At 49.0% G+C, this 27434-nt stretch overlaps 1 protein-coding gene across 8 annotated transcripts in view; it reads right to left on the bottom strand.

The window, feature by feature from the left end:
- PTPN12 (protein tyrosine phosphatase non-receptor type 12) overlaps positions 1 to 27434 on the bottom strand; it is a 158390-nt gene that overhangs the window by 78209 nt on the left and 52747 nt on the right. For all 8 annotated transcript variants that reach the window (XR_006275770.1, XR_006275771.1, XM_038400706.2 and 5 more), the window contains exon 2: positions 11092 to 11200. Coding sequence is in view for 6 of the 8 variants with exons in the window: in XM_038400706.2 (XP_038256634.1) it covers positions 11092 to 11200 (109 nt within the window). In the remaining 2 variants the exon portion in view is untranslated. The remainder of the gene's footprint in view (positions 1 to 11091; positions 11201 to 27434) is intronic.

Raw genomic sequence — 27434 nt, 5'->3', positions numbered from 1 at the left:
TAGAGAATTTGCATGAAGTTGGTCTTTGTTTCTGCTCTTGTGGCTCAATCCCCAGCAAAAAGGGGAGATGGTGCTCTCCATAGCAATTAACTGTGAGGTCAAGAGTGTATTAAGTCTTCAGGTGGAGAATAAGCATCAGCAACAAGCCAACCCCTAAGGAAAGAAGACCCTGTTTTCACCAAATGTCGTTAAACAGGAATAGAAATATAGGAAGTAGGCCATAAGAATTACTTCCAAACAGCACGCTTTCCAAACCTTTTCATTAGATATCAGTAACAAAGTATCACTTTTATGTATTGCTACAATAATTTCCTTCAAGCAAACATTTTTGGCAGGTTAATATGTAACGCTCCTCAAAGCTCCAGTTTTACTCCTGGGCTAATTCTGCACCACTGTGCATACGCAGAATTCATATCCCCCCCACAGATTGCTTTGCTTCCCTGCAGAAAAATGACTTTCTGAAAGGGAAGGAAAGGGAAGCTGCAAGAGCAGTCATGCACCACTCCCTAACAGCGCAAGCACATCATTTCAGGAGCAGCTGGCAGAGAGGTAAATCACCACAGGGCTGGGGACACCCCAGCTAACGGCTCCTACCCTGAGCTGGGATCAGCTGCTAGTCCTGGCTGGGCTAGAGGCAGGAGAAGATGGGACTTCCTTTTCCCCTGCAAGGAGTTGCTGGGGCTGTGTCAGATGCACCCCAGAAACCTTCCCCAGCTGCAGAAAGCTCAGCATCCTCCCCTGCTTCCTGCCCCCATCGCTCCTCAGCTGAGCAGGGAGGGATCACTGTATGTGGAGCTGCTCCCCTATCTGCCCAACCCCCGTGCAGCTGGACCTCCCATACCCAGATACCCCACCAAGTCTTACCCAATACATCCAGAACCCCCTTAGCCTGCCATACCCAAGCCACACCCCACTGAATCTCAACCCTGGCATTTGGAGCCCCCCTGCACTCAGACCACACCCCACTGAGCTCCCTGCACTCAAACCCCCACCCTGATGCCCCACCCCCTACACCACCATGAGCCCCACATGCAGACCTCCATGCAACTGACCCCCAACTAGCTGCACCCAGACCTCCATCCCACCAAGCTCCACTTCTCCAGATACCCCCCCCCACACTTAGACCCCAACACCCAGACTCCTCCGATGACCCCCACACATCTTTACCTGGAAGCTCCTGCAGAGTCCTATTGTCCCTGCACCTAGAACCCCCCAACAAGCCTCTGTGCATCCAGATCTTCCCATATCTAGACCTCCCACTGAGCTGCTTCCACCCAGATTGTCCCACACAAAATCCTCTCGCTACACACCTGGATTCCCTCCACACTGAGCTCCTTCACACTTGGATCCTGCCTGGTTGAGCTTGCCTGCTCCGCACCTGGTGCGCCTGGCACAGAGGGGCAGGGCCTCAGAGTGTTTCTGGGGCAGGCCCAGGCCTTGTGCTGTGTCAGGGTCAGCTGCAGCCTCACGGCTGAGTGTGTCCCGGGGTAGGAGGGCTGCAGCGTGATCCCCCACCTTCACGCAGCCAATGGCCTGTGCTCCCCACTGCCATGCTGGAGCCTCTACATTTATTTATTAACAAATAAATGTTGCAGAATTTTTAAATACTGTGCACAGAATTAATTTTTGGCCCAAAATGTCCTCAAGAGTACAGTTTACAGCACTACAAGAGCAGCTGCAACCATCACTAGTTTTAAAAGAGAGAGTACACTTTAAAAAAAAAAAGATACAGAGAATCCCTATGAGAGTGTAGGTTATATTGCTATTATAGTGGCAACATAATTATTGTCATGTCATACTCTTTAATCCTATTCCACCCAAACACAAAGCTCAGTTGCAAAAATTCATTTATGAAAATTGTTGAAAATATTCAGAGATGGGCTTATCATGCAGCCTGGTACCACTCCCTGGGTCTCAACTAAATCACCTACCTACACTTCTGGTTCCCAACTTCTCTGGCTGCAAGCTGAACTCAAATCCTGGTTCACCAGCCCTCTGCTGCCAAGCTCCATGAAACATTACAGAAAGTATGCACGGTTATGAAATTAACCCCACTTTGTAGGGAAAGCTGGAGAGCACGAAGCAGCAATAGACAGGTCCACTATGGCAGGGAGACAAACCAAGATGTCAGGTGTCTGGATGCAGCAAAATGACTTCACAGCTCATTAGGCAGTGAGGGCTGTTGTCTGGTATGTAGGAAAAGGTGTGTGGCCCCTTTAGGGGGTAGATAGCCAGAAAGTGACTTGCTGTAGCAGCTTCAGACAAGGTCAGCACAGGAATGCTGACCCATCTCCCCCCCAGATGACTGGAAGAGAGGGAAGACTATTTAGGTCTCATGTGGACTAGGCAGAGCAGCAGGAACTAAAGCACTTTGTTCTCTCATTATGCCATGTACACATACTAAATGGGAAAGGAATGGTCTAGATAATACTTAGTCCTGCCATGAGTGCAGGGGACTAGACTAGGTGACCTCTCGAGGTCCCTTTCAGTCCTATGATTCTATGAAGTAACAGATTGTCTTCCCCCCCTTTCTGCTGTTCTCACCCCCCCCCCACAGCAGAAGCAGAAAAGGAGAGAGTTTCAGTTCATTGGCATGGGGCTGTAACAGAATGGTGAAAACAGGAAGGGGGGGTGTCCCCTCACCTTCCTACTGGTCATAGCAGGCATGTTAGAGCTGATGGGGTAGGGAGTTCCAAACTCAGCTCATAAGGGACCAAGAGGAGCTTGAGGGGCCATGGGAAACCAGGGGGTAGGATCCTCACCGTATGGGCAAGGGGTTGGACACAGAACCACAGCTGGCAGATCCCAGGGTGGTTTCCATCTACCAAATGGATACCCCTTTGCTGTGAAACAACAGATCTGGAGGGAAGCAAACACACCCTGTAGTGAACTAGCTGGGTATAGGCGGGGATGCCAACAGAGGATTGATTCAAGTTGTCTGGGCAGTTGCTTCCAAAGTTATTTCTGCAATACTACAAGGCTAATAAGGTGTAATGGGTTGCCCAGAGCCAGGACACCTGAATGAACGGATTGCAAGAGAGGAGAGTGACACTACTGGCCGTGGTGAGTCCGATCAGCACCAAACACAGGTTGAAGGGGCAGGGTGTTAAAGTGAGTCCCTTCCATCCAATGATGGTGTCTGTAGGGGGGGGACCTCAGTGGGGTTCAAGGAACTTGCTGCCTCCTAGGTCCCCTGAGAGGAAAAGTGGGCAAGATGGGAGGGTGGTCTCTTACCCTTCCCTCCAAGACGGCAGGAGACACTGAACCTAGTGGAGTAGCAGAACAAGCAAACAGGCTATGTGGAGGATCTGGTCTCTTAAGAGCTGTGCTGGAGATGTCTGGGGTACACACACCTTTTACAGAAGTTATGGCATTACACAGCCTTCAGTTGTTGCAGCAGCTGGGAGCTTCCGCGGGTGAGGGAGGTCTGGAAGTGGTTTTAATGAAAACCCAAGGCTCTCGCTTGGGAGACAGGCGATCATCACATGAAGCAGACTGCTCACCAGGGGGCAGAAGCCCTTAAGGGGGGGGTGATTTTTGAGAACCCTACAACTGACTGACTGGGAATGTGAATTCACAGGACAGAATTGCTTTCCCAGGGGCAACTGGTCAGCAACAGGGCACTGAGGGTGTCAGTCACGAGTATGGTTATGCTGGGGTGGCTGACCCAATGGGAGTTCACTTTATCAGCACTACTAAAGATAAAATTGAGAGGTGAATTTGTAGACATATCACTGTTGCACAGGGAGGTGCTGACAGAGAATAAGCTGGGGCAAAGCAAGCAGGGTAATGAAATGCCCAAGCAGCCATGGGTGACTAGAACTTGGGAAAACCGGGAAGCTGCCTTCCTGATCTATTCAGGCTTTATTGCAGAGGCTTACCTAGACAGAAACTCAGCACTGTTCACATATATGAATATAATCAGGTGCATATCTCATACGGTACAGGGCATGGTTTGGTTTGTCTATGAACAGTTTAGATTGTAAAAAGAACAGGAGTACTTGTGGGCAACACCACAAACCGGTGGGACATACCACATCATGCACTGCGGTCAAAGTAGATGACACCAGAGCCTGGTTTCTATACTGACAATTCATTCTGCAACAAGCCCACCTGAGGCTCATAATGACATTTGCTGGGCATTTAATGAAAGTAGTTTTCGTAGCATCTGAAAATTTAGACATGCTTGCAAAATGTGCTTTAGCGCCACAGAGCCTGCAATTACCAGAGCAATTGGGGAAGGCTGCAGTAAGGAAACAGAATGGATGAATAAGTCAGGTGCTTCCCACAGACCCCTGGGGGCCAAGGCACAGGAAGGGTGAGAGTGAGTTGAAAATGGGGGGCTGGACCAAAAAAGTATCATCTCCAATTAAACTGGAGGAGTTAAAGGTGTTCCTTTGAGATTATGCTAACAAGACAGATGGGGCATATTTGTGGGATGAGTTTACTGAGGGGTTTAGGATCCCCTTTACAGGGGAAATAAGTCATATTATGTCCAAAAATTTTAAGTCCTTAGCTATAATGGGTCATATTGTAAAGAAAAAGATTACACAAGAATTAAAGAATAGGGTAGCAGGGCTATGCAATCATCTACTGATACAGAACATGTAGGTTACTCCCCTAAACTTGGTCCCTAAGGAAGTTCCAGGTGAATATCATTTAAAATGGGGGGAGGGATAGCTCAGTGGTTTGAGCATTAGCTTGCTAAACCCAGGGTTGTGAGTTCAGTCCTTGAGGGGGCCATTTAGGGATTTGGGGCATAAATTGGGGATTGGTCCTGCTTTGAGCAGGGGGTTGGACTAGATGATCTCCTGAGGTCCCTTCCAACCCTGATTCTATGATTCTATGAATTCACCACCTGTGATACTCATGGAGTAGCTCTGTTAACAATGGAATAGACCCAGACTTGTGTTCTGTGCACATGGTTAGGTCTTGTGGCCCCGGAGCACTGATGGCCAATAGCCATATCAAGTCTGCTTGTCGACAGCTACCAGCACATCCTTCCAACTTTGAAAGAGAAACCCAAAATGTTAAAGGATAATATTGTTTTGATAAAGTTATGTCCATGGGACAGGCAATATCCTGTTTGGCATTTGAGAAATTTAATACAATGCTACACAGGGCTGTGATGCTGGTTTATGGCAGGTAGTGAATTACTTAGGTGACTTTATACATGGGCAGGGTAAATCTGGATGAGTGTGTTAGTCTGATGGACAACTTTTGGGCACTAGCTAAAAAACTGGTGGTACCCTGGCAGAGGAAAAAAAAAAAACAAAGGGGCCTTCCTCAATGCTGACCTATGGGGGTACAACGCAGTGGGTATATAAACTCCCTTAAGATAAGCTTCTGGAGCTCCTGGGCTTGATCAGGAGAGGTAGGGGGCCATAAAAAGTTACACTCCACGAGCTACAATCTATTAATTGGGCATCTAAACTTTGCCTGCCAGGTGGCAGTCCTGGGTCTGGATGCTGCAAGCAGGGCACAGAATGCCTCTGCAAGCATAGACAGACCTCACCATTTTCTAAGAGTTACTAGAGAGATGGAGTATTTGGGGGTTTGGGAACAGTTTCCGAGCCATTTTAATGGAGTGTCATTGTAGAGGGAGGAATGGATACTTGCAGATGATTTAAAGATACTCCAAAACCTGTACCTCCCAAATCATCCGAGTATGTTTTACCAAGACAGGTTGTGCACCCAAAAATGACCCCTCATATGGATACAAAAAGGGATACTGGGGGGAGGGAGGGGACATTTTTAGAACATTTTCTCATTTGATTGCAGTGGTCATTTGGGAAACAAAGTTTACTAATAAAAGCATCTATTTCTGGTGTGACAACATGGTAGTGATACATGTCATCAGTTACTAGTCCTCCAGATCACAGAGCTATGAGGTTTGTAAAGGCATCTGTACTACATTTAGGTTTTAATATCTGTTTCTCTTCCAGACATGTGCCCAGGGTTGATAATGTCATATCAGATGCATTGTCTCATTTTCAGATGGACCGATTTTGGTAGCCAGCAAGGAACCCAAATGGATGCTGCTAGCATTACGGAACCTTGATGTAGGACAACTGTCATTGTAGTGCAGAGATAGGTGGCTCTGTGAACATTGCAGAGCTACAAAAGAAGTCTTAATGATTTTGTTCAATTTCAGGAGCAAGAGGGCATGTCACCAATATGGCCCATAATGAAAGAATGAGTGCTGCAGTACATGGTGTCATTAGCAACCTGGCAACTGGTATCATCAACCATCTCCACTCGCCTACCGGTCCTTACGTTGGTCAGCAGGCTGAATGGTTACTCAGATCCTTTTAGTATGTTTTTAGTTTTGAGACCATCCTGCTAGAAACTTCCAGGCACCAGCCCAAAGGAAGATACATGTCACCCATCACTGTTACTGTGCTTAAGGATCTGGTGCAGAATGTAAAGCCCACACATCATTGTGGACAAGAAGCAAGTTCATTCATGGTGGCATTTCTGGTAGCATATTTTGGAACTTTTAGGATCAGTGAACTAGTACCTGGGTTCTAGAAGGACTCTTCTGGAAGGGCTATGGAATTGAGGGATATTCACTGGGAGGGGCGATTGGTCGTATTAACTTTGACAGAGTCAAAGATAGTTTAAGTATGTCAAAGACAGATCAAAGAGGTGGGGTGAATCCATTAATCTACAGGAGGGTGACAACCTTAGGATCTGCTCTGTGGAGACTGAGGGTGTATGTGGCAATAAGGCCAGGGAGGGATGGGCGTCCCCTCACAACATACCAGTTTGTTACAGTTTTAAGGTGGGTTCTGATGAAGTTCAGGCTTCCAGCACGTGAGTTTGGTTCACTCATTCAGGAGCAGGGCTGCAACAGCAGCAGCCCAGCTGGGTCTGAGAGCTAGTACAACTCAGGCAATTAAGTATTGACATTCTGAAGCATACAAAATGTACACGAGATCCCAGGTGGAGAATCCGTGTTAATGTGCCTTTGTTTGTGTATTCCAGATGTTGGCAAATGAGCCAGGCAGACATTGGTGTGGATCTGCAGGCATAGTATTGTTTACTGGGTGCATAGCCAGGCTTCCAAGTTGCCTGGAGGTTGCAGCTAGGCCGCAGTGGTGAAGCAGCCCTAAACTGGCATGGGAGGAGGGGTATAAGAACATAATAGCCATATTGGGCCAGACCATGGTCCATCTAGTCCAGTATCCTGTCTTCCGACAGTGGTGAATCCCAGGTGCTTTAGACGGAACAGCTGTTATGGAACTATGCATATTATGGGACCAGCTGTTGTCCCTTCTATACACTGTGGTGGCCTGTGAGCAGGCACCAGATATGATTTTTCCCCAAAGTGGACCACAACGATTTGGGAATGTGTAAAGGGGTGGACTTAACGATCAGAGCAAAGAGGGACTTGGGGCAGATCCTGGAACTTTTCCAGGAGTAAAAATTATCTGGTCAGACATGTTGCAATACAGGGTGTGGCAGGAAACTGAAGCTCTCTTGGGTCGACAGGGCCAGGAGCTATGTGAATAGGGAGGGGGCCAAATTCACAGATGACATAGGGGATTGGTAATTTCTCATCCAGACATAGTATAAGGGGCACCAAATTACCCAGGGAGACTAGGGTCCATTTGTCAGACTTAGGGTGTATGTAATTGATTATGGAATTACCTGCACTGTATACTTTTATCTGCCAGGTACTACCTGACATTTAGGAACAAATTTGCAGCCTAGTCAAACCCCATTCAGTTTCATCATAGCCAGACAATGGCACAGTCCCTGGGAGAAACGTAGCATTTTGGGGAAAATGGCAAATCACAACTGCAGAATTGCCGAGTTAATGTGGCATCACTCAAATGAGTGGGGCAGCTCACACCACTTTGAGATACTGTTTCAGGCTGTCTGGAACTCCAGAACGAACACACTGCACTGGTTTATCTTTTTTGTTTTCCAGATTCTCTGTAACCCTTACAATTCCAGAAGCGGGTCTTTTTTTTTTTTTTTTTTTTAAATGAGCGCTGAGATTCTGGAGTACAATGCTGTAGGAGAGGGTGAATTCTGTGGCAAATTCTATGATTACAGAATACACCAAACCCTGGATATATTAACACACATTTATGGTTCCAGTTTAGAGTTTAAAAATTGGTCCCTCTGGATAATTCATGTTCAAAATTTTAAATTAAAACAGAATTTAAGGTAGTATATTAAAAGCTGTGTAAACAGCCTAAAATAAAACATTCACTGATTTGTTTAGGTTGGAACTAGGATGGAATATGGTTACGAGTATGTCATACATATACTTCTCTGGTGGTAAGAGCAGTTTCTGCAGAATGTAAAGATTGGCAAATGCTTTACAAAAATCTATTGTGCCTTTTTTCCCTCCTTTATGACAGAAAGATCCATAAGCGTTTTCTGGTTTTCACTTTGATACCAACATAAATCTTTTCTTCCCTAGTTCACTGAAGGACCTCCTGAGGATACGAAGATATTTACACCTCAAATGAGCAGAAATTATACTTCTAGACTTCTGACTTTCCTGAATGCCACCAAATTCACCAGAGGTCTGCCTTGCTTTTCATACAGCTGTTGAACACTTAATTCAGTTCTCAACTCCCCTGCATACAGCTGTGTTCTGCAGAACTAGCATGGGTATTTTTTCTAGTATATTTACATTTAAATAACTAAAAAGACATAAATGAAGGCTCTAAGTACCCAAGGACACGATTAACACCACAATTAAAGCTCAGCAACGTTAAAATGATCATTCAGTGCACCAGTTGACCAGACATCAAGACTTCTTTCCATCCCTTCATTGTTATGGGAAGCATATGTTTAGCCTTCTTCATAAGTTCCTATCAAACAGATGTCTTTTCAGCATGTCTGGACTATTTCAGACCAAGGTTGGGAGCTGCGGACTCTTGGAACCCTCACTATCTGCCAGCCACTGACAGACTGGAAAGATTTCTTTCTGCCCATGACATCAAGAGGTTTAGGGTCTTAGAAACCATTAACCTCCTTGTGCCTCCCTGGCTGTTAATCTATGTCATAATCATGGCACTGTCCAACTGAAACTCTTCTACACAACTGTCATTGGTTCTGAAAATTCAATACAAAGAACGTCACTGCATTGGTCTCTGGCCTGTTTATGGATCACTTTCATTCTCTGTTCATTAGCCCTGGACTATTGCTTTCCCTAAATGAGCATCCTAACCCTGTAGGTTGGCACCTGTATTCAACACCTTCTAATCCAGAAGTGGTCAATAGTCAGTCATTCCTTTGTGGAGAGCAACTATTTCAGATAATGCCACACCTTCTTAGATATCTTCAGATATAAAATCATCTGTGGTACCACAACTTCCTCCTACTGCACCAGAAAGATTTCAAATGGACTATTGGAGAAGTAGGCTAAGGGCACTACAACTTGACTTTCCACCACTGATCCTAGTGCCTGCAGCAACTCCACACTGTTCTTCCGAATGATGAATCAAAGCTTTGCCCTATCTCTGAAGTTTGTCATTTTCTCTTGTAGAGGCTGCTTATTAGGTCTTTTAATTGTTCCATGACTTACCAGCTCCTACTAGACACTGACAGAACTCTTCTAGTTTTTTACCTACTCATTGCTTATTGGGAAACTGCAAACCTCTGACACTCCCTGCCTGGCTGTTTACAAATTGGCTCCAACCAGTCAGTCAGTCATCCAGGTAAGGATGGACACCTGCCTTTTCTTTCAGTGCTGCAGCCAACACTATCATAATCTTGGTAATTGTACTTGTGGCTGTAGCCAGTCCAAAAGGCAGGGCTTGTTGCTGAAAATGCTGCCTCAGGTGGCAAACTGTATACCTCCATGCTTCATCCCGACAAGATCCAGAGAACATAGAATGTACTCAAGTACACAGACTGAATAATGGACTTTAAGGATTCCATGCTGAAAGCTGAGACTGAAGATGACAACCTTTTTTAAATTCAGAACTGGTTGCAGACCTAGCATCATTTCTGGAACAGCAAAGTATGAAATCCAGTGGCACCTTAAAGACTAACATATTTTTGGGCGTAAGCTTTCATGGGTAAAAAACCCCACTTCTTCAGCTTATGCCCAAAAATCTGTTAGTCTTCAAGGTGCCACTGGATTCCTCATTGTTTTTGTGGACAGACTAACACTGCTAACCCTCTGAAAGTATGAAATAAATCCCTGCACTTCTCTAACCTCCTGGGACTGGATTAATAGCCACTCTATTCTCAAAATATGATTTGTGTGTCTGAGCTCTTTGCCACTTGCTTATGTTAGAGCAACCAATGAATGAATTGCTGAAAGGGTTTACACTGAATATATGTAAAAATATGATTTTACAATACCTTTGTCATTCCATCCCATTTCTCTATTTGTTATACTCTTTGTATTAAAAAAATTATTAATTATAAGCTCTTCTGCCAGGGAGCATGTCTTCCTATGTGTTTATACAGTGTCTGGTACAATGGGGCACCAATCCTAAAACTGGGTGCTACCAAAATACAAAAACCAAACAAAAAGGACTCAGGGATTGAAATCCCCTCCTCCCCCCCACAAATCTTTTTGTCAGAGGTTTAAAATTTAGCTTGTGTACAAGAAGCATCTGTCATACCACAAACAAAGCCACATCTATAGTTTACATTGGTTTGTCTTTACTTCCCACCCCAAATAAGTAATTTCTGATCCCCTTAAGCTGGGGGGGGAGAATCAATGCTGGACACCCAAACCTGAATTAAATTTCAAGACTGAATTAATTTTGAGTAACTGAATGAATTTGGTTCTTGTGAAGTGAAAAGTGTTGGTTTAACAGGCCTGGAGACCAAAGTCCACTATTAACTGCAAGTTTGTTTTGTTTAGTTTTGTAAAATAATATGGTTTTAAGTAATTTTAAAATAGAAACTAGGAGGCTGAAATAACCATATATACCAGGGCAACGTTTCACTTTAAAGGACGATTAAGAATCTTGATGGTGAAGCCTTTGCAGAGAATAATTTCCATCTAATTTAACTGTTCAACAGAATGTGAATAGTAAAACTGGGAAGATAAAGAAAAATGTTAATTATCCTTTTTAATGTGTTCTGTATAGAAGAATCAAAACTTACATGGCAATATGTCCTTATATCTGTTCTTTTTAACATTTTCTTCTTTTTCTCCAGTGACTGTTGGATAGATTTTTTCAGTTCTATATTTGGTTGATAATCTTCTTAACCTCTGAAATAGAGATGTTAAAATTTAAGCAATATTAACGTGTCAACGTAACGAAAGCTTTGAGGAAATGAAGCACATCACTTTTGTATTTGCTTCACATTGTACTTCAAAAACAATCTATTCATAACTAAGGCTACGAGTGTGTCACGGAAGTCATGGATTCTGTAACTTTCCAGGACTTCTGCAGTGGCTGGGACACTCTCAGGCCACTTCCCCCTCCCCTCCCCAGCAGCAGGAGTTCAGGTGTAGGAGGGGGAATCAGGGCTGGGGGTTAGGGCACGGGAAGGGGTAAGGGCTCTGGGAGGCGCTTACCTTGCGAGGCTCCCTGGAAGTGGCGATATGTCTCTCCCTCTCAGCTCCTAGCTCCGCACGCTGCCTCCGTCCACAGGCACCGCCCCCAAAGCTCCCAGCCAATGGGAGCTGTGGAATCGGCACTTGGGGCAGGGAGCAGCGCGCAGAGCTAGGAGCTGAGAGGGGGATATATTGCCACTTCCGGGGAGCCAAGTGGGAGTTTGCCAGCCCCATCAACACCCCCCGCCCCCTCCCCCCGAGGTTGCCCCCCGCCCTCCCGAGCACCTGTGGCAAGATTTAGTCAGGGCTATTAGTACAAGTCATGGACAGGCCATCCATGAATTTTTGTTTACTGCCTGTGACCTGTCCATAACTTTGATTAAAAATACCCGTGACTAAAACGAAGTCTTATTCATAACTCACCCTTCCTCTTCCAATCTCTGAGTAACAATTGTACTCAAACAATTAAAATGTCTGGAACACTAAATGCTGCAAACAATGTTCTACTTTACACCCCTTAAAAATGAGATTTTACGGCCAGGAAGGAAAAAGGCAATAGACTACAGTTTCTCTTAAGAGGAAAAAACCCACACCAATATTGCTTTAGAAGGGATTGGTCAGATATCAAGGTTTAAAAAGCACATTAAGTAGAACAGAGGAAAGGTAACAAAAATAAATCAGTTAAGATTTCCAGATAGGAGAGCATGGTAGCAAATACAACCAAGTCAGTAAAAAGAAAAGGAGGACTTGTGGCACCTTAGAGACTAAAATTTATTTGAGCATAAGCTTTCGTGAGCTACAGCTCACTTCATCAGATGCATTCAGTGAAAAATACAGTGGGGAGATTTATATACACAGAGAACATGAAACAATGGGTGTTACCGTACACACTGTAAGGAGAGTGATCAGGTAAGGTGAGCTATTACCAGCAGGAGAGCGGGGCGGGGAGAACATTTTGTAGTGATAATCAAGGTGGGCCATTTCCAGCAGCTGACAAGAACATGGGGGGGGGGGGGGGAATAAACATGGGGAAATTGTTTTTGAAGTTTTTTTTGTTGAAGTGAAAGTTCAACAAAAAAAACTTCAAAAACAGACTCCAACGAGATACTGCTGAATTGGAATTAATTTGCAAACTGGATACAATTAACTTAGGCTTGAATAGAGACTGGGAGTGGATGCGTCATTACACAAAGTAAAACTATTTCCCCATGTTTATTCCCTCCCCCCCCCCCCCCCACACACTCCACTGTTCCTCAGATGTTCTTGTCAACTGCTGGAAATGGCCTACCTTGATTATCACTATAAAAGGTTCTCCCCCCCACCCCCACCCTCCTGCTGGTAATAGCTCACCTTACCTGATCACTCTCCTTACAGTGTGTATGGTAACACCCATTGTTTCATGTTCTCTGTGTATATAAATCTCCCCACTGTATTTTCCACTGAATGCATCCGATGAAGTGAGCTGTAGCTCACGAAAGCTTATGCTCAAATAAATTTGTTAGTCTATAAAGTCCACAAGTCCTCCTTTTCTTTTTGCGGATACAGACCAACACGGCTGCTACTCTGAAACTAAGTCAGTGTTAACCCAGGGAAACAAAGAGATTACATAAATATATCCAAAAGGGAAATCTAGTTGAGAGAAAGTTGATCCATTAATGCAAGGAGATTAATCGGCCCGAAAATCAGGTATTTAGCTTTTTTCCCCTAAAGGTAACCTGCAAAGGATAAGAGTTGAACATGTGCTGGGATTTTGTGCTTTTCTCTGATGAGTAAAGATGACCTAAAGTATTAGAGGGTTTTCTGTGGGGGTTCCCCCCCACCTTTAAAAAAAAAAAAAACACACATTGGAAATTCAAGTCTACTACAGAAGATTATCAACTGCAAAACTGGTAGAATGACTTCACAAGTACCAAACAAGTAGAACCTGACTAAAAGGGGAAGCAATTTTTATTCAGACTGCTTAAAACTCAATATTTTTATTAATATGTGTCTAAGAAATGACTAACACACAAAGTTGGTTTAGATTCAATGCTCTGCCCCTTCAATTATAAGTCTAGACTATGAACAGCATTTGAGAACTACAAGTCTTTGAGAAAAGCCATGGAAAACTGACTGATATTCCTGCTATTTCAAAGACAAAAAAAAGGGTTAAAATGTTTTGAGAAACCTTTTGTCTTTACACATCATATAATAGTAAAATGAGGCAACAATCTATCAGCTGGTTTTGATCAAACACTCTAAGGCAGGCACACTCAGACTGAGGCTCAGGAGCCGCAAGTGGTTCTTTAAATGTGTCTTCTGCAACTCTTTGCAGCACATGATATTAAAACACCATGTGATTTAATTATTAATCAATCTAAGTTAACAACCAATCAGGATGCTTTTACTACATTATTAAACAACTGTAGAATACTTGGTCAGTTATTACTATGAGAAAATTACAAAGTTAATGGATGAAGAGGAAGCAAAAGATAACATAAATAGACTTTAATAGATGAGTTTTGCCCTCAACTCAGGGTGGAGTTCAAGCAGGGTGAAGGAAAGGGAGACTTAAGTTTAAGTTAACCTTGTGTCCCATCCACATACAGTTTGCACTACTGGTAAGCACAAGTTTTCCTCGTGTAGAATGTACAGCAGATTGCAAACTCATGTCTACCTAGCTATCATTTCAGAATAAGTAATAATCCCTTCAGTACAGCTGTAGTGAAGTTGCAACCAAAATATTGTGTTTGGTTCTGAATACTAGAAGTAGAAGGATCAACATATAAAGGAAAAGTTTAAAAGAGCAAGATAGACGCACGCAACTCAACTACTAATCAACTTATAATGGCTAGGTTAAGGATTAGCTGGTGTGACTGAGTCAGGCCAGAAGGATATAAAAGAGTGAGTGGTCATTTTGAGCACTGGGACGTGGGCAAGCACTAGCTTGCCCACTGCTAAAAGCTCCTCCCCCAGCCTAAGGAGGGGCTACTAAACCCAGAACCCAACTGAGTTTGGGGGACAACAAATGCAATAACGGGAAAGGCGTGGAGGTCAAAGGGCTAAAACTAGGGAACCTGAAGGGGACACCAAACAGCACCCACTGCTCCTCAAAGACGTCTAGAGCGCCAGCAGACGCTGCCCAGTGGAACTCTGCCCGGAGGAGTGAACGGATTAAGGAGCAAAAAACAGCCCCACAGTCGCAGGGCCTCCCCACTCCGCCAACCTCCTCTCCCTGGTGTTATGAATGGCAACCTTGGCCATGGCTAGGAGGAGGTTGACGAGGTGGTCCCGTGACTTTGTGGGGCTTCAAATCGGGTGTGCATAAACAAACAAGTGCGGGGACAAGTGCAGCCAGAACTTCAATAAGAGGTTCTGGAAGAGCTGGAAAAGGTGCTGCAGCCTGGAGCACTGAAGATATGCGAGCACCAGGGTCTCCCTTGCGCCCACAAAAGGGACAGGCTTCAGGGACAGAGGTGAACCGCGCCAAGTACATGCCCTTGCTCAGGGCTCTGTGAAGGAGCTGCTAGCCGATATCCCCGGCGGGCCACGGGACTAAGATGGAATATAAACTGACCCACCGGGGTTCCCCACCCTCCACGGCTGGTAAAAAATCCCGCCACTTGGTATCAGGGCCGGACACAAGGGTGGGGTAGTGAAGCGTGTGCAGCATGAGCGTGTATAGATGGTCCCTTGGTGGGGTTCGGAAACAAACCAGCTGCATTGTACTCAGCCAGCTTGAGGTACGAGGAGGGGGAGAGCGGGAAGGCCCATGGGGCGGGGGGCTGATGGAAAGATCTGAATGGCCTGGAGTGAGGGGCAGGCGGGGCGCACTCTCTCACAGGACCCGCTCGAGGAAAAACCAAGCTGTAGGAGGCAGGGCTGCCTCCACCTCCTGGAGTACAGGCTAGGGGGTCATAAAGGTGGAGATCCACCCAACCCCCCAGGTTGTAGTCCAGGAGGTCTCCGATCTTGGTGACTCCCACCAGGACCAACCTCCGGCACACCAAAGGGGACTCTGCCACCTGCACACAAAGATGGGGATTGTGTAGCGGGGCTCCGCGAGGAGATCTTCCCCCTCGGTGACCACAAAGGACCCAATTGCTGAAACCAGCCTCCAGGCCCGGAGGAGGTCCTAGTAGAAAACCGGTAGCTCGGAGAGGTCTCGCGGAAGATTTCTCGATAAATAAATAAACAAAAAAAAAAAAAAAAAAAAAAAAAGAGTTGCCAGTCATATCGGAGCCCTCGCAGGTGGCGGAGGAAGGCATGCGCCAATATGCTCTATGCCAAGCCACCTGCACTACAAGGAGCCTCTGCAGGGCCTGGAGGCGGAAGACGTGGATCTTCATGCGCCTACACCTCAGGCCCTGTCCTCGCTTCTCCAGGGGGAGATGGAGAACACCTGCAGAGACCCAGTGCCATCCCGGACAAAAAAAAACTCCAGGACCAGCCTCTGGAGATTGGCCAGGAACATCGGGGGTGAGCACAGGGTGTTGAGCCGGTGTCAGAGCATGGACAGGACCAGTTGGTTTAAGCAACAGCGCTCTCCCCCGGAGGGAGAGGCATCGGAGCAGTCCCATCCAGCCCCACAACCGCCCAAATCACCCTGCCCTCTAAACCATTCCAGTTCTCCAATGGAGACGGATGCGTGGCAGAAAGACAAATGCCAAGATAGAGCAGTGGACCCATGCTCCATCGGATGGCCTGAAGTGCGGGTGGGAGGGAGCTCGCCCACCACCCAGCCCCGACCACCAGGCCAGAGCTCTTGACCCAGTTGACCCAGGCAGAGGAGGCCACCAAACGAACAGCTTGACCGGCCTCCACCCACACCAGATCATCCGGGTCCTGGACCATGAGGAGCACGTTGGCAGCGTATGCTGCCAGAACCAGCCGCACCTCCGGCTCACGCAGCACCAACCCTGTCAACTTTTTGCGAAGGAGACGAAGGAAGGGCTCAATGACCAGAGTGTACAGCTGACCTGACAGCAGGCAGCCTTGACGCACCCCTCGCCCAAAGCTGACAAGTGCAGTCAGGGTCCAGTTGAGCCTTACTAGACACTCCGCGGAGGCGCACAGCACCTGGAGAAACCCCACAAACTGGGGCCTGAAGCCGAATGCCTGCAGAGTGCCCAGGAGATAACCATGCTCCATCCAATCAAACGCCTTCTCCTGATCCAAGGACAGGAGGGTGAACAACAGACCAGCTCTACACCCAAGCTCCAAGAGATCCCAGACCAGATAAAGATGGTATGGCCTGGGACGGTGTAGGTCTGGTCTGGATGGACCACGTCTGCCAGCATGGAATGCGGCTGCAGCGAAATGGCCTTCGCCATGACCTTATAGTCCGTGTTGAGGAGAGAGACGGGATGCCAATTTCAGAGATTGCAGAGGTCCCCCTTCTTCGGCAGCGAGGCGAGCACCGCTTGCCTGCATGACAGAGGGAGGACCCCGCTCTCCAGAGACTCGGCCCAGACGGTGGCAAGGTCCGGGCAGAGGATGTCCCAGAACACACAGTAGAACTCCAGTCAGCCCATCCATGCCCAGAGATTTATTGGTGGGCATGAGACTGAGGACTTCCGAGAACTCGGCCAGAGTGAGAGGCAGCTCCACCCGGCCCTAGTTGCCCGTGCTGACTGTTGGGAGTCCATCCCAAAGCACTCTGTAGGCTTCGGTGTCAGTCGGATACAGGGAGAAAAGGCCAGTGTAGAAGGCCCTGGCCCTCTTGTGCATCTCCACTGGATCTGTAAGGGGGACACTGTCCTCCACTAGGAGGCAGAGAAAGTGTTTTTTTGCACCCCTATTCTTCTCCAGGGCATAGAAGAAGCGGGAGCTGCAATCCATCTCCCACAGGAGGTGGATGTGGGATCGAATGAAGGCACCCCAGGCCCGAAGGTCATCGGGGGCCTAGAGCTCCTCCTGCTTCTCCCAGTATGCTCCGCAGAGGGGTGGATCCCCAAAGCTGGCAGCCAGACATTTCTCCAGCTCCAAAACTTCCCATTCAAGCTGCTCTATCACCACATCCCTCCGCCGGCTGGCGTCCCAGGTGTAGCTACGGCAAAAGAGCTGGACAGGAACCTTCCCTACATCCCACCACCACCATGCTGAGGGAAAGGCAAGCCTCTGGTCCCGCCAGGCCAGCCAGAACTCCTGGAAGAATGCCACAAATCCCACATCCTCCAACAGGCTGTTATTAAAGTGCCAATAGGCCGGCCCCGGCCACTCCGAAGAAAGGGAGGCCGTCACGGCCACCAAATGGTGGTCCGAGAACAGGGCCAGCTGAACGCTGGAGGAGTGGGCCTGCGAAAGAGGACAGAGAGAAATAAATGTGATCCAACCAGGAGGGGCTCAACCATTGTTCCTCCACCTGGACAAAAATGAACGTGGAGTCATCGTCTGGGTGGTGATTGCACCAGACGTAGCCCATCACTCCCTGGTGGACAATCTCCCTGAGGCCATCTGTGGCGGCCGGGCTCAGCTCAATCCCTGTGCTGTCCCACTCTGAGGGTGCAGTTGAAATCTCTAACCAGGACCAGGCACTCGCGAGGATCCAGAGAACCGAGGAAGGCGGACACCTGCCGAAAGAAACACGCTCGCTCCGGACCAGATGCCGGGGCATAGACATTGACGAGATGCCACATCAGCCCCTCCACCCGAACCCAGAGGTGCAGCAGGCGACCTGGCACGACCTCGGTAATCCCCAGCACCTCGGGCTGGTAGGTGCGGAGAGAACAGGGTCGCCACCCTGGCCTGACAGGCCGAAAGATGGCTAAAGTAGACCCTGTCCCCCCACTCCAGCCGCCAGCTAGCTTCGAGCTAGCTTTGGCTGGGTCTGTGTGGGTCTCCTGCAGGAAAATAACCGAGTAACCCCCCTCCCGAAGGAAGGAGAGCACTTGGCACCTGTGGAGAACCAACTTACAGCCCCGGGTGTTTAAAGTGGCAAAGATGGACAGCGACATGAGGAGGGCTGGGGATGATCCTCGCAGTCAGGGGCAGCAGCGGTTCCCATTGGGCCCCGCAGCAAACCGTGAGACTCCAAAAGCCATCAGGGCATCACGGAAGCTGCGGGCCTGCTGGTAAGCTGCAGCATCCCGCTTCCTGGTCCCTTTGCCCTCCCCCACAATGACCCTCACAGTCTGGAGAACAAGATGGAAATTGCCCCAGTGCTGCTTGGTGGTTAGGGTCAAGCCTAGAGGCCTCGATCTCATCAAAAATAAAGATAAACTCCCCCCCCCCCACCTCTACGGGGTTCCCCTCGACAGCAGCCAGGGCAGTAGGCACTGTGGCGCCTACAGGGGGCAGAGATGGCAAAGTGGCAGGAGGGACACCTTCTGCAACCCCCTCAGGGAGGGACTCCATAGGAGAAACGATGCTACCTGCTGCCACAGCTGCAGTGGCCTCAGCCGACTCCAAACGATTAACATCAGCAGGGGAGTCAGCAGAAAGCTCAGCGCCAGCAACCCCCTTCATAGTTTTACTGGGGGTCCCTTCCCCCTCGCCAGTGAGGGGGGGTGCTGGGCCTGTGCTCCCCGCTTTCGGTGCCTCCCTCGCACGAGCTCCCAGCTCCCCAAAAGGGCAGGTTGGCCAGCTGGGTCAGAGCCAGGGAGCAAGGGCGTTGATGGGAGGGTAAGGCAAGAGGCGGGCAGGACAGTGGGGAAAGGGACAGAATCTCTCCGAGGCAAGCCCTGCTCAAGTCCCGCCACCGGCCTTGCCACCCTCTCCTCCGCAGGCCCTGGTCTATCACCCACCACAGCAGCGGGGCCCACACACTCATCTGGGCATGTCGGGGGAGCCCCCCCGAGACCTGAGAGGAGTTGACATCGGTCACAGATAGAGGATGGCTGACCCCAGGGTCCAGGCGATCAGGGCTGCCAGCGATGATAGAGCTGAGGCTCTTCCAGGTAGTGGGGGTCCCAGATGCCCCTCTAAGCCAAGCCAGGGGGAAGCCCCTCCAGACGTGCCCCGCTGCCCAGCCGAGAAAGCACTGGTCCTCCCCTGAGGAGTAGTAAACCCAGTAATGGACCCCTCAATGGGGCACCAGAAAGGACCCCTCCAGAGGGCCCCCCCATCACTTGAACCTGCACCTGCCAGCAGAATGACAAAATGTAGTGGAGGGTGGGGTCCTTACAGCCCAATGGTAGGGGGCTAAGGACAGACAAGGGCTTCCCCAGGGTGGAGAGGAATGGCAAAAGGGCGGCATTGGGGAGGAAGGGAGGAACAGAGAAGACCACCACCCGTACGCCCAGGACTTCCAAATGGCTCAAGGGGGACGTGAACACCCCCCCTCCACTACCAAGCCCCTCTCTACAGCCTCCTGGGCGGCGGCCTCCGATGCCAGGAAGACCAACACCTTCCCAAACATCTTAGGGCCGTGGGCCCCACCACCCGCGCCAACGCCCACACGTAGGTTTCTACGTGGGGGGAGGTCGGCACCAGGAGGCAACGCACCCCGTGCTCCCTGGTGAGGGTGAGAAAGGGGCCCCGGCTGCTAGGAATGGTATTCCGGAGGCAGCTGGAGCAGACAGCGAGGCGATGACAAGTGGAGGCGTCACAGCCACCTGGGCGTACGCCCTGGGGCCAAGAGAGCGGCATCCCCAGGGTTGGTGGAGGGAACAACAGGTAAGGGAGAAGGGGGGGCTGTGGCTGTTGACAGGGCTGCAGCGGGAGAAGGCTCCACCGCCACAGGAGGTTTCGCCTTCCGGGCGGGGCTCTTGCCCTTTTTCGTCCCCAGCCCTCCCCACCGGCCAAGGGAGCGGTTTCGGAAGTGGAGGCGGCAGAGGTCGCGGCAGCAGCAACGGAGTCCCGGGAGTCCCTATGTGCGTCTGCCGCCGCCAGTGCCTCAGTGGCAGAGCCGACACGTACTCCAGCAGTGGCAGTCAAGGTAGCCATCGCTGAGGAGGGTGTGGTGGGGGAGGTGGAGACGGAGACCGAAGGAGAGCTGCAGAGGCAGCCAGAGAAGTCCCACCCCCTGAACCACACACACCACAGGAAAGGGGAGATGGGACAGCTGCTAGGGCAGGAAGAAGGGAACAGAGGGAAAGAAAGGGCAAGGGGCAGGGGGAGGGGAGAGGAAGAGGGGCTTCAACAGAAAGGGACAGAGGAAAACAAAGAACAACTCCCAGCACAAGATGAGAATCTCAAACACCCAACAGCAGAATGTGGACAGACCGGGAAGGGGAGCAAACAGCAAGGGATTGAATGAAGCGGGCAGAGTCAAAACAAGTATGCCACAGGTGTGGAGTAAAAAACAGGGCAAGTTCAAAAACATCCAAAGGAAAGGGGAGGAGAATAGGGCTGGCAACCACGCCCGCACCACAGGACAAGGACCAAAAGCCAGAACAGGGCAAATCAGAGCAAACAGGGTGGCGGGTGGGGCAAGCAGCTGCAAGACCAGGACAGTGGACGAGGCAGAGGGGAACGGGGCCTGCCTGCCAAATACAGCAAGGGAGGGAGGACAAAGCCAAGGGAGGGGAAAGGAAAAGTGCATCCACGGACGCCCAAAAACCAAGTGCCTGCTTGCGGCTGCTACTGTTACTGTCTCGGGATGGATAGAAAGGCAGAGCAAACTGCTGAGCTGGGGAGTGGAGAATAGAGCCAAAAGGTAGGTGGAAAGGTGGAGGGGGCAGTAGGGGAGCAAACAGACCAGTGAGAGGGCTTCACGCCACTCCCCCAGCTCCCCACAACAACAGCACCTCCTACCACAGAAGCAAAAGGTGTTACAAACCCCTTCCACAAAACAAGACCCCCTCCACTCCCTCCTCAGCTCCAGCAGCAGCAACGACAAGCTCTCTAGCAGCAGCAGCAGCAAGGACAGCAGGAATCCAGCCAGGGGAGGCCCCAAAAGAGATGGAACAGGGCCTCGCACTACCCTTTGAGGGTCACACCAGCATAGTCCTCCCGACAGCTGCAGCAGCAGCCAGTGGGGCAACCAGCCAGCAGGACGACCTCAAAAGAGTACATCAGGTACATCAGCCACAGGATGAGCAGGTCCCTGTTCCCTCGATAGCCAAACAAAGACTACTCCAGGCCAATCAACTAATTAAGGTCATTAGGCTAATGGAGACAGGTGGAACCAATCAAGGTTTCACTCAGACTGCTTAAAAGCTCTCCTTCCCAGTTCCCTCAAGAGCCCCCAGGTGAAAGGAGCTGGAGGAGGAAGCATTGCTGTATCCTAAGGTAAGAGTGAAGCTAGGAAGAGGGGATCATGCGGGAAGTGGCCCAGGGAATCAAAGCCGCATTTAGCGGTGAAGGGAAAGCCACCAACAGCTGCTATCCTTAGAGTCCCTGGGCTGGAACCCAGAGTAGAGGGGGGGCCCGGGTTCCCCCCCATATTCTACAGAGATCCCCTTGAGAAGGGAAGCAAGACTCTGTCCATTCAGGAAGGCGAACTGTGCCTACTGAGCTCTACAGAGCAACAAAGACTAGGGGGGTATTTCACCTTTCCATCTTCCATACTGGGATGAAATTAATTCAATAGGCTGTGACTCTGGCCACTACACTGTGAACGGAAGGTCACATTGGGGCCTTATTGAGTTTGAGGGCCCTGGATCCGCCAGGAAGCATGGGACCCACAATTACAGGCTCAGAACTTTGTCACACTGGAGATAGTCTACAGAGCATAAGCATAAAACCACACAAAAAGCAGAGTAGTTAAACATTCATATTTTCAAATTGTGGCCGACACTTGCACTTTGCTTGCATATTGTACCTCTTCTCTGACCCTAGAGCTGTCATCTTTGTGATTTTTAGAGAGCAGGGACCATGCCTTTTTACATTTGTGCATAAAACATTAAAAAAAATTCCCCAAAAGAATAGTTTATATTAATAAATAAGTGCCAAATAAAGGACAATGTAAGTATGTAAATATTTAAATTATTTAAACACTTAAGCAAAAGCTTGCTTAGCGTAAGAAAGTCATACATCTCTCTCAATGCCATTATTCCTAAAGTATTAGACTATGGAACAGTTTCCCAAAGGAAGTGGGGGAAATCTTTGTTTTGCCTATATAAAGCTAGACAAGATAAAACCACTAGTATATGTACAACATGGAATAATCTGGATTGGCAAAGTGGACTGCATGGTGTAGTACAATGGTTTTCAACCTTTTTTCATCTGTGGACCCCTAAAAAATTTTGAATGGAGGTGCAGACCCCTTTGGAAATCTTTGGCAGTCTGTGGACACACAGATCTGTGTTGAAAACTACTGGTCTAATACTATGGAAAAAAAAATCAACCCCCCACAGCAAAGTTGTTGCATAACCAACTATAAAACTAGGGAGAAAATAAGCTCTTTACTATCAGTATAGTCCAATGACAGAAGCAGTAAACTGAACCCTATGAACCATTGGTCTTGCTTAACAATACCTCGGTTCCTAACAACCTCCATTCCTCACTAAGTTTTCAAATACTGTTTTTTTGGTGATGAGGTATGTCAAATGTGTTATGTATGCATCTATTCTTAATACAACCTGTGGGGGGCGGGAAATCACAAACTGCCAGCTGATGGAAAAGTAGTAGCACTACACAGCAGGTCAGTGCACACCCCCTAGCAAGTTGGATTCATAGATATGATTTAATTAATTCAAAAGTGGAATTTGTATATTAAACAATGTATGAAGACTGTCCCTGCCCCAAAGATCTCTCAGTCTAAGACATGCAAGGGTGTAAGGAGGGTGCAGATAAAAGTCAAAAATATACACTTGTTACATTTCAAAAATAGTCCCAAATGCCATCCCACTTCTGAAGTGATCAAGTTAGCTAGTGATGATTTGAGGAAGGAAAGGATGTTGAAAAAAGTGATTACCCACCTTCTCGTAGCTATTGTTCGAGATGTGTTACTCAGACCCATTCCAATTAGGTGTGTGCTCTGCGTGCACAGTCATCGGAAAGTTTTTCCCCAGCAGCACCCATTGGGTTGGCTGTGGAGCCCCCCCCCCGGAGTGGCGCCTTCATGGCGCTCAATATGACCCTGCTGACCCGGCACCTCCTCAGTTCCTTTTTGCCGGTTACTTTGACAGAGGGGAAGGTGGGCATGTTTGGAATGGATATGAGCAACACATCTCTAAGAACCACAGTTATGAGAAGATGAGTAACTTTTTTCTATCATCCTTTCCTCCCTCACACTCCATCACTACCTAACTTGATCACTTCAGAAGTGGGATGAGTGATTGCTAAAATCAATTCCAATTAGTTGACTCCCAAGCCTTACGTAGGTGGTGGGGACGGCGTTATGGAATTGCTGACTGGAGCACCACTCTGCCAGATGATGGCGTAATGAGACATGAATGTATATATTGAAGACCAACTTGCTGCCCTGCAGATTTCTTGTATCGGGACCTGGGCCAGAAACACCGCTGATGAGGCCCGAGCCCTCGTGGAGCGTACCGTAAGAGCCGGGTCTGGTATTTTGGCCAGTTCGTAGCATTTGTGGATGCATGACATGATCCAGGAAGATATTCTTCGAGATTAGACCAGGAGTCCTTTCATCCAGTCTGCCATCACTATGAATAACTGGTTCGACTTCCTGAATGGTTTGGTGCGCTCGATGTAAAAGGCTGGTGCTCACCGAACATACAGGGAGTGCAGCCTCTGCTCACAGCTGCTGGAATGAGGCTTAGGATTAAAAAAAACTGGCAGGAAAGTGTCCTGACTAGTGTGGAAGTATGACAATCTTAGGACAAAAGGCCAGGTGAGGTCCAAGTTGCACCTTATCCCTGTGGAAAACCATACAAGGTGGGTCTGAGGTAAGGGCCTTTACCTCAGACACCCTCCTTGCTGATGTAATGGCGACCTGAAAGGCTACCTTCCACGAAAGATAGAGAAGGGAGCAAGTCGCCAGCGGTTCAGATGGGGGACCCATTTGCCTGAAGAGGACTAGGTTAAAGTCCCACGCAGGGACAGACGGTCTGATCTGGGGATGTAGGCGTTCCAGACCCTTGTGGAACCAACCACCCGCAGGGTTGGCGAAGACTGAGGGTCCAGACGCTCCTGGGTGGAAGGCCAAGATAGCAGCAAGGTGTACTTTTATGGAGGACACTGCCAGGCCTTGCTGTTTCAGGTGCAGAAGGTACTCTAATATGAGAGGTACAGGTGTCTGAAAAGGGGGTGTACGATGCTGGGCACACCAACAAATAAATCTTTTCCACTTTGCCAGATATGTGGCTCTAGTTGAGGGCTTCCTGCTGCCAAGTAGGACCACCCTTACTAGTTCTGAGCACAGAAACTCCCTGGGGTCAGCCATGAAGCTTCTAAGCCGTGAGGTGGAGGGACTGCAGGTCAGGGGGATGAAGACAATCATGGTCCCAAGTGATCAGGTCAGGGAGGAGAGGCAACATGTCCACGGCGTCCACTGACAGTTCCAGGAGTGTGGTGTAACAAAAAGTTAATCGAGGCCATGCTGGTGCTACCAGAATTCTCTCTGCCCTATCCCTGGGGACCGTGAGTAGACCTTTTGCACGAGAGAGAATGGGGGAAAAGGCATAGAGCAGGCAGCCAGGGTAGCAGGAATGTGTCCATGATTGAGCCTGGGCGGTGTCTCTGGAAGGTGCAAAACATTTGGACACTTTGTTCTGAGTGGCAAAAAGACAGACCTGGGGAACCCCCACCTTTGGAATATGAGGTGTATAACATCTGGATGGACCACTTGTGACTGCGGAAGGACCTGCTGAGGTGGTCCACCAGTGCATTCTGAACTCCTGGTAGATAGGATACTTCCAGGTGAATGAGTGGGCTATGCAGAACTCCCACACACGGAGGGCTTCCCGACATAGGGGAAAGGACCAGGGTCCACCCCGCTTATCGATGTAAAACATGGCAATGTGTTGTCAGAACTGCTACACATTGACCTTGTAGTTGGGCCTGAAAGGTCTGGCATGCTAGTTGCACTGCCCTCAGCTCCTTGATGTTATGGAGGAAGAGCTCATCCTGCAACCAAAGACGCTGTGTTTGGAGGTCTCCCAAATGCACACCTCCTCCCAGAGCTGATGCTTCCTTTACTAGGAACAAGGAAGGATGAGGGCTGTTGAAGGGAACTCCTTCGCACACTGTCTGAGGGTTGAGCCACCATTGAAGGGACTCTAGCACCTGCCCTGGCACAGTGACCACTAAATTCAGGCTATTGCATCCTGGGAGATAGGCCGAAGCGAGCCATACCTGTAGAGGCTAGAGCCTCAGTCTGGCATACCAGGTCATGTTAAGTGCAAGCTGCCACGTGGCCGAGGAGTCTCCAGCATCCCCTTGCTGTAGTGGTTGGGTACTGCCTGAGGCCTTGAACAATGTCAGTCATGGCTTGGAATCGGGACTCTGGCAAAAGTGCTCTTGCCTGAACCGAGCTGAACACCGCCCCAATTAATTCTATTCTTTGGGTTGGTGCCAAGGTTGACTTGTTCAAGTTGAGGAGACCCAGTCTCTTGAATGTGGATCTGACCAGTCGGACTTGAGATACCTCCTTCTCCCTGGTGCGGCCCCTGAGCAGCCAGTTGTCAAGGTATGGGTATACCTGGATCTGCCTCCGATGGAGGAAAGTGGCCATGACCAACATGCACTTGGTGAACACTTGGGAGGGAGGGGGGCTGAGAGGCCCAATGGAAGGACTGTGAATTTATAATATTTGTGGTCGACCATGAAGAGTAGGAATCACCTGTGTGCAAGCCGAATAGCTATATGGAAGTATGTGTCTTTCATGTTGAGGGCGCCGTACCAGTCTCCTGGATCCAGAGAGGGAATAATGGTAACCAGGGAGACCATGTGGAATTTCAACTTTACCATGAACTTGTTGAGTCCTCATAGATCTAGAATGGGCCTGAGACCCCTCTTGGCTTTGGGGATTAGGAAGTATTGGGAATAGAATCCTTTTCCCCTTAGCTCCCGAGGAACCTCCTCCACCGCTCCCATGGTGATGTGTGCCCGCACCTCTTGGATAAGGAGTTGCTCATGAGAAGGGTCCATGAAGAGGGATGGGGAAAGGGGGTGGGAGGGAGGGTAGGAGCAGAATATCCCACTTCTACCATATAGAGAATCCAGCGGTCTGAAGTTATTTGGGACCAAGCACAGAAGAAGTGGGACAGACTATTCAAGAAAGACGCACATTCAAAAAGGCCTGCTTTTAATCCAATGATGGTTTAGTCGGGCCCGGCCCTGGCGGGGGGTGGGGTGGGTTTGAAGGTTTTCGTCTGCCATTGCTGCTCCTTCTCCTATAAAAGTCCTGCCTCAGTCAAGGAGGCCAGGACTGCTGCTGCAGCTTGATATGTTTACATTGGGTTGCCAGGTGTACATATCCAATGATATCATGGTAGCCCTGGAGTCCTTTAGGCTATGCAGCCTAGTCAGTCTGCTCTACAAACAGACCTGCACATCAAGAGGCAGGTTCTGCATGGTCTGTTGAACCTCAGCCAGGAGTCCTGCAGCCATGAGCTACACCTCATGGCAATACCAGAGGACAAAGTGCGTGCAGCTGAGTCTGCAGTGTCCTGTGAGGCCTGTAAAGAGGTCCGTACCACTGCCTTGCCCTCCTCCACTATCACTCCAAACTCCTCTCTGGACTCTGTTGGCACTAGCTCCTTAAACTTGAGCATCAAGTTCCAGGAATTGAAGCTGTAGCTACTGAATTGCCTGCTGGTTGGCAATCCTGAGTTGCATTCCCCCTGTAGAACACACTTTGCACCCAAATAAATCTAGGCACTTGGCATCCTTGGACTTAGGCGCTGGGGCTTGTTGTTCCTACCACTCCTTTTAGTTTACTGCAGCCACCATCAATGACCAAGGCTGTAGGTGGGTGAAGAGGTATTCATACCCCTTAGACAGGACAAAATACCTACTCTCCACACCCTTCATGGTGGGAGGGATGGAGGATGGGGTCTGCCAAATGGTCTTAGCATTGGCCTGTGTAGTCTTGATGGGGGTAGAGCCACCCTCAATGGGCCTTCTAGGGCCAGAATGTCAACCATCTGGTCCTCCGACTCCACCTCCTCAG

This window comes from Dermochelys coriacea, chromosome 1 (assembly GCF_009764565.3).
Source record: "Dermochelys coriacea isolate rDerCor1 chromosome 1, rDerCor1.pri.v4, whole genome shotgun sequence".
Lineage (NCBI taxonomy): Eukaryota > Metazoa > Chordata > Testudines > Dermochelyidae > Dermochelys > Dermochelys coriacea.
Note: the sequence above shows the minus strand (reverse complement) of the source record. Positions and strands in the feature narration are given on the sequence as shown.